Consider the following 8,021-nt stretch of genomic DNA (forward strand, 5'->3'; position numbering starts at 1 on the left):
GCACAGCTTCTAGTGTTCTAAATATGCTTGTGGGAGTAATACACTAAATGCTGGTGAAGGGACATTGGTTTACAAGATTTTTACAGCTATGTCCATGAATATGACATTATCTTTGTCAAGTTTAACATTTCAAAATAAATCATTTTTAGTGCATACACTGCAAAAACTGTTTAAGCTACAAATAGCAAGTAAAAAACAAAAGACATTATTTTCATCAGTAAATGAAACACAATAGAGCTATTCGATAAAATACTTTTATTTATGTACAGTGTAAAGATGCTTTTCAACAAACGTTATATTGTACAAGAGCAGACTTGAGTTTGCTTAACATTTTTAAATTCACTTTAAGGGGGAGTCTCCCTGAGGTTAAAGAAGGTTTCTTATAACTGTACATCACATCAATATTTAATCCACGTTATCAGGAAAACACAAAAAAACTCTGAAAGATTTGGACATGGGTATTTAGTGGAAGATAAGCCTGACAGGATGTACTGAAAACTACTAAACAAAAATATTGCAGTGGTAATGTGACTCCTCCAAGATCATGACCAGTGTTGCAAGTAAGAAAAAATATTAATAGAAAAATTGGTGGGTTCGGGGGGAAACTATGACAAATTTTGGAAAAAAAAACAGGACAGAAATGGAGGAAAACACAAGCTGTGATTTAGGAATGTTGTATAAAAACAGTAAGAACCAGATGACTGGACAAGGTGTCTCAGATCAGATATTTTTCTTTAAAAAACAAAACAAAACTGAACACCATCACTCCCACCACAGTTTGCTGGTTTGTAGTTTTGTTGTTTTTTTAAAAAAAAAAAGCTTCAGCCAGAAAGGTGACACAAACACCATTCCTTCAAATAAGCTTGTTGAACAAGAAAGCAGAGCCAAGTCCCTAGCAGCCACCTTGGCAAACAAGTAATTCATTCAATATCATGTTATGCAAGTTTTCCAAATCCACAGCAGCACACCCTGTGACCCAATCCAGCCACTACTGAAGCTGACTGAATTTTTCTAAATGGGATTGTGGATGAGGTTGTATATATATAAGAAGGCCCAACAGGACTGGGATTAGTTTCACTTCAATAAAATTTACAAACAAGCTATGGCTACTCTACCTTTGGGCTGAAAAGCAGCAGTTAGTTATAAGAGTAAATACACACCAAAACCCTCAGTTCAAGAACTTTTTCAAACTCACTTCAGAGAAATGTGACAGTCATCCACAATAATAAACCAGAAAATCCTCCTAAAGGGAGCAGTCAATAGACAGTGAAGAATCAACACCGAAGTTTTGGATTGGAAGAGACCTTATAGATCATCTAGTTCCAACCCTCCTGCTGTAGGCAGGGACACCTTCCACTACACCAGGTTGTTCAAAGCCCTATCCCAACCTTGCCTTGAACACTTCCAGCGATGGGGCATCCACAACTTCTCTGGGCAACCTTTTCCAATGCCTCACCATCCTCATATGGAACAATTTCTTCCTAATATAATCTAACTCTCCTCTCTTTTAGTTTAAAGCCTAAACTAAAGCCCTTGCCCTATCACTACATGCCCTTATAAAAGGTTCTTTCATACTCAAGTATAAAAAAAGAGGCTCTGTGTAACAGAATTGGTAACTCCAACGTTAAGCCACCAAAATGAAGAATGGTTGTCTGTATTTTTGTTATATTTCTAGCTGGACTGTAAAGTACTCTCAAACCAACAGAAATAAAATAAGTGCTGTTATTTGCTTTATTGCATAGCTTTCTTGTTCTACCAGTGTTTTGGTTAACAGGGGCTCTGAAGTATTATTCATTATGTAGTTAAGATATGTAAAGCCCAACAGTCTTTTTGTGAAAAAACTCACTCTAGGAAGTAAACTAAGAAGACTGCATTATGATGCTAAAACATAATTTTAATGCAAGATTTAAAATTCACTTAATAAAATTATACAAATTAAGAGTATAAAATATTAAACTTTAGACATCTGGTGCTATGACATAAATTTCCACCTGTCTTTTTTCAGTCTCAATTCACTACTAACCCCACCCTCCATATTCTTTTATTTTAGCACATAGGAACTTCACATTCTTTACCCAGCCACTATAAGAATTACACACTCATCCCAAACTTTTTCTGATGCTTCCATTTTCTGTTAGGATTCTTCAGAATTCTGTAGCTGAGATTTTAACAATTATCACCTTGTTTTATTGAATCCAAACCTTCAAGTTTTAAGCTTCATAGAGTACACCATCATTCTGATACCTGATGACTTATTCTCTTTCTCCCTGAAATTCCTGCAAGTGAGGCTTGGATTCTGCAAGATATGCATTCAGATCATATTTTTTGGTTCCACTGCCAAAGAATTCAACCGTCTGGTTTCTTCCGAAGTACTTTTAACATTACTCTCCCACACACAACTCCTCAGGACAGGTACATCATTTCAAGCTTTTAAGAACCCTTTTTATTATAGGATGGTGCCCAGACAAGCAACACTGCAACTTCATTCTGCCCAGCTTAGAAATAAGAAGGTAAATTTAGATTTTATCTATTAAATATCAGCACAATAACAGACAGGGTTGCTCTGTAAAATAACTGTGACCCTCTCACCCTGGTTTTAAATAGGCAGTTTCAGATATTCACCACTTCATCATTAACAACAAGATCTGGCTATATATTTGTGACCTAAAGTAAGAAGCTTCCTCTCCCTCATCGAACAGCAATTCAACTCTGTGCTCACACAGAGTAAATTAGGGAACACAGTAACCTGACCACTCCCTTCACTCAGAACAAATCAAAGACATTCCCACCAAAAATTAAAAAATGGGGCTGTTTACACCAAAGAGTGCTTCCCTCACACATTTAAAACAATATGCTCCACCACAGATCAGTCCACAAAGTCTCTAATTCATGGCTTGACCATGAATTCTTCACAGCTTGGGCTCACCCAGTCTTACTGCTTTGGGAAATAAATCTGTGCAGCAGTCATGTCACACAGAGTTCCACTTAACCATTTTTTTAAATCTCATTAGTTCCATGCACGAAAATTAATACCTGTCATTCTCCTGCCACTAGGCGTCACCCTCTTCTATCGTGATCTGTGTCCCTCCATCCACTTCCCAATATTTCGCCCAGGAGCCATCAACCAGTAAGTCCCTATCTAAAGAGCAACCCAGTTTCTCAGGTCAAGGAAAGATTTTTGTGATGTGGCAGATAAAGTGCAAAGGATTGTTAGTGTCTCTTGGTATGTTCTTTAAAGTTAAATAAAAATATTAAAACAACCAAATTCCCACAGGAGGTGATACAGGCTTTCCTCCACAGAGGAGTCACCTCAGATTCTGAAACCATCTAAAACTAAGTGCATTCCAAAAAATAAGAGGATCCATAACAGAAACACTAGTGGAACCAATTGCATGAGCCCTCATGTGGGACCTACAAACAAAATAATTTTACTAATCAAGCAGCATTTTTTTCAAGGACAATACAGAGTCACCTTCTGGTGTTGCCCCTTGTATTTCATTGATTTCAAGTCCAAAAGGGGCCACTATGATTACCTACTAGACCACTCATTTCGCAAATGCATGGATCTCCACAGGTATGGTTTTGATGGATATGAACTCCTCCCATACCGAGGGCAGGGCAACCTGAAAACTACAACTTTGACAGCAAACACTCAAACTGTTATTTTCCTGTTCCTTAAGTGCACTTAAAAGAAAAAAAAGAACAAAAACAAATACCCATAAACCCCAAACCCACAAACCAACCAACAACAAAACCCAAACCCGGGCCATGCATTCTACCACTGACCGGTTCTGCCACTTGGAATGATTCACTGGCACACAGGAATTAGGTACCCATGCATACCTAACTTGGATCATAATTGATCTTAACAAACAATTTAACATAATTTTCAGTATCAGCATCTCTACCATATGTGAAATAGGATTCCAGCTAAACTTGATTCAAGCTGAGCTTAAGAGATGACTTAACTGTAAAGCCACTTTGAAGTATTAGGAAAAAAGATGGCATTAGGGAGCACATCACTACTAAATTATGAAATACTGTCCAACCTGACAAACTGTTGGCGTAATTTGTAACAAGGGTTGAAGTTCTTATGTGTATGCACATAAGAAACACAAACAATGCTTTTCAACACTTGTGATGCATACAGAATGCTACCAGCAAGGAGTCACTGTGTCAATGAGCATCTTGCAAAATCTTCTAGTTCATGTGCAAAGAATGACTTTGCGTTGTATTCTTCCGTTACCTTGCTGGGACATTGCTGTTTCAGTGCTATATCCCCTTCTTTTGATGTGTCTCACCATTTAATTTTCCATTTTCCATTGCTTTATTTTCAAAGTTCCAGTCAGTTGGGCTGAGGAGTTGCTGAGTTTTTTTGTATGTCCAGTATGGGTTAAGTATTAGCGTAACAGCAAATAATCCCGAGAATAAAACAATAAAGTGAAGAAGTCCCAGGTTTTCTATGACAGAATTCCAATTGAAAATACACACCCACCACATGTGGTAGGTAAGAATCATGCGGCAGTGAAACAGATGGATCATCACCCACTGGTTTGCCTTCCAGAAAAAGGTGTTAGCACGGCCAGCCTAGAAAAACAAGAACACAAAGTATGCAGAAGTGAGATTGTTACTTCAAGATAAGGAACTGAGGAATCTGTAGAACTAATGCAAATATCCAACTTTCATATACACACACTCTCAGGCATTTTTTCCTCATAGTGCAGTATTATTCCACATGTACATGGCACCCCAAACTTGGTATGGATCTATACCATTCCACTGTTGACATGCACACAGCACCAGAGAGAAACCTACATGGAGGCCTGCAGAAGTGCCAACATGACAAAAGCAGGTATGACAGTAACATAGATATCAGATGGATAAATGCAGTTTTGATGAAAAACTATCCAAACAAACCATACAGATTATTTACAAACAAGTGAAATGCATGAAAACTGTTATAAGCATAATCTGAAAACTGTCATATTCTTACCTTCAGAAGCATCCAGGAAATGCACGTTGAGGGAGTACTCATCTCCAGCAACATTCCCATCAAAGGCAGATAATGTCCAGATTTCACATTGATTACTAAACCAGCCAAGCCACCAAAAGCAAGCAAATGATGAACTACCAAGAAAACATCAAATGTTCTAAAAATAATGTTTGACACATGAACTGCTACATTTTCAAGCAAGAAAAATCCCGCTGCTATTAAACAGTTAAACCAACTCCACTTTTGCTGTGAATAGACTTTGTCAGCATGAAAAACAGGATCTATGAGCAAAGCCCATAACCCAGCAACACAGCTCTGAAGTCCAAACACACCACGTGTGACTGCCATATTCCAAAACACCTTCTCCTTTGCATATAAGGCACGGTAAGTGGTACTTCTCCAAGAAGACAACCAGTGAGACAGAAGAAATACTCCCAAGTAGATAAAAAAACCAGCAGCTAAAAATGTCAAACGAACTTCCCATAAGAGATAGTCCCAGTCAAAAATGGTCCCAAACACTGGATCATCATTTATAGCGTTCATTTCTTCTCTTTTGACACTTCTCATCCCCACTACAGCCTCCTTCATGCCTATTTAGCCTCAGCTATTCTGCAAACCAGTAAGCATGAACTCTTCTTTTCCATCTGGAACAAGGAGAAAAAAAATTGTGAATTTTTAAGTACATCCATATATATAGATTCTAAACCATAGAGTGCTCACATCCACTGCAGTTAGGACTTTGGTCCTGTTGCCATTAGGCACAGTCATCCCAAAGACAGGTAGACAGACAAAAAAAACTTAAGCAACATGTTTAAGATTAACAACTGGCCTGCAAAGTCCCTACTAATACAAAGTAATGCACTGAAGCAAAGGCAGAAGAGGGTCAAGTAGGAAGGCAAGAAAGAGGAAGAGAAAATACAAGAAGCAAATCCTGTTTTGTTACTTATGAAACTTTTATTTCAACAGTATCACGCAGTTATTGTCCTAGTCCCCTGCTTTTCCCGCACTGATTTTCCACCATTTGCTACAGCTTTGGGTGCAATTCAGAATCTCAAATACAGATCCAGGAAATAAAACTACAGAAAACTAATGCAGTAAGGGGGACCACTTACACCAAAACAGGGCTGTAATGATCGTGGCTCAAAACAAGATTCTGCTATCAGTTTCTGAATATTAAACTACTTTCCAACAAAAAACATATTAAAAAATGGAAAAAGAGTATGGAATGCAAACAAACAACATTATTACATATTATTAGCAACATCAGTGTAATTAGCTGAACAGCCCAGCATTAAGTGCCTCAAGTTGTCTGAAACTTCCTGAACACACTGTAGTTCAAAAACAAAGTCTTGTGGGGAGGGAAAAGTCAGATAATACTGAAATATTTGAACTACAGCTCGTTTTATGAACCATATAGGTGATATAAGCATGACCACCACACCCGCCGCAGCCTGTAAGTGCTTAACACCACTGTGCGTTTGGGAGTCTGGTGAATGCAAGTGAAAAAACCACGAAGACCACCGAGGGCTGAGCGCCCGGTGAGAAGCTCTCGCCTTGTTCTAGCGGGCAGCAAATGCCACCACCGCTCCCCATGGTGCATCCTGTGGAGCACCTACTCGCCCTGCCCTTTGCTCGCAGGTGCCCCGCTCCAAGGAGGGGGCTGGGCTGGGAGCCCTGAAGGCCCTTCGCCCACCCCACGGCCTCACACTAGGCAAAACCGACTCGAAGTCCCAGCAGCCCCCCGCCCTCATCTCCCCGGGGAAAACCAGGGCAAAACACACCGATCGCACGGCACGACCAGGCCCTGAACCGCGCGACCCACTACCGCAAGCCCTGGCTCCAGCAGGGCCGCGACAGCTCCTCCGCCCCCGGACAGACACGGCACCGACACCCCCCGTAACCCTTCCCCGCCCCCGGTGCCGCCGAGCCCCTCACGCAGACCGGGGGACCGGCTCCGACGCACAAACCCTGCTCCTCACCCACAGCGCTGCCCGCAATGCCGGGACGGCCCTGCCTGGTCCCCCGGGAGCGCCGCGCCCGGCCCGGCCCGGCCCAACCCGCCTAGGGAGGCCCCGACCCGGCTCGACCCGCCGGTCCTCCGCAGCCGCCGGCCGCCCTCCGCGCATGCGCCGCCGTCGGTACCAACCACCGGGCGGTGCGGGACGGGGGGAGGGAGACGCGGCTGTGCCACTCGGGCAGGGGGAGCCTTGTTTACAAAGTGCCTTTCTCTGCCTGAGAGAAGCGCTGAACGTCACCACCACTGAGAGGTTAACACCTGATAGACGCCTTCTCAGCAAGAATGATAGTGAAAAAGAAATATCAGTGGTGCCACAGCCCGTACATTTACCTATAATTGTCCAGTTCATTAAAGACGGCAAATTATTAAATGGATGTCACGGTGTTCTGCTACCCGCTTCTCTTCATACTTGTGACAATTGATGCTGTCATCCCAGTGACTCAGGCTGAATTTCCCAAGGTCGCTGAAACTACCCCGGGAGACTTCCTCGGCTGTATGACAAGTCCCGCGGTGTACTTTGTCTTCAACAGGAGTGACTGGCAGAGACTCTTGAATTTTGCCAGAGAAAAGCTCAGTCCCACAACAGACCAGGTGATTCCTCAAAAAAGCGACCAGAAAAGAAAAATAAAGTAAAGCCACAACTTCTCTCACGTGGAAGATCGGCCTAGAACAGCTGAAATGCTAAACTGAGTCTCCTTATGATGACAGACCAGAGCTGAAAAATCTGTATCGGCAGTCTGACACGTTCTTGGTTTCCAGATGGGGGATGGAAGTGCTGCCATTCCCTGCGGAAAACTGGGTCCTGACACCATAGCAGTATAACTGGGCAGCAGGGGTTCTGTGCATTTGCTTTTAATTGCTAATGTCATACCAGTGCCTGCAGCAGACCCGTGAGTTCTGTGGAAAGTAAGATCTGTTCGTATGCCACCCCGGTAGTTTGCATACAGGCAGCCAGCGACACTTTGTTGGGAACGTCTGGAGACAAAACCTACCTCTTGTGCCTTCTTTTAA

The 8,021-nt window shown here is 42.0% G+C and overlaps 1 protein-coding gene across 3 annotated transcripts; it reads right to left on the reverse strand.

Annotated features, from left to right (window-relative positions):
- Window positions 1–240: 240 nt before the first annotated feature.
- CLN8 (CLN8 transmembrane ER and ERGIC protein) lies at window positions 241–7,419 on the reverse strand. 3 transcript variants are annotated; one of them, XM_069011491.1, is made up of 3 exons: window positions 7,341–7,419; window positions 4,994–5,637; window positions 241–4,587 (listed from the first exon to the last, which is right to left on the reverse strand). In XM_069011491.1, exons 2-3 carry the CDS (start codon window positions 5,579–5,581, stop codon window positions 4,273–4,275), a joined length of 903 nt encoding a protein of 300 aa, XP_068867592.1. In that variant the 5' UTR covers window positions 5,582–5,637; window positions 7,341–7,419; the 3' UTR covers window positions 241–4,272. The 3 variants fall into 3 exon arrangements, with proteins under 3 accessions (XP_068867592.1, XP_068867591.1, XP_068867593.1); XM_069011490.1 differs by lacking the exon at window positions 7,341–7,419 and adding an exon at window positions 6,973–7,132; XM_069011492.1 differs by lacking the exon at window positions 7,341–7,419 and adding an exon at window positions 6,106–6,862.
- Window positions 7,420–8,021: the final 602 nt, after the last annotated feature.

This window comes from Aphelocoma coerulescens, chromosome 3 (genome assembly GCF_041296385.1).
Source record: "Aphelocoma coerulescens isolate FSJ_1873_10779 chromosome 3, UR_Acoe_1.0, whole genome shotgun sequence".
NCBI classification, from domain to species: Eukaryota; Metazoa; Chordata; class Aves; order Passeriformes; family Corvidae; genus Aphelocoma; species Aphelocoma coerulescens.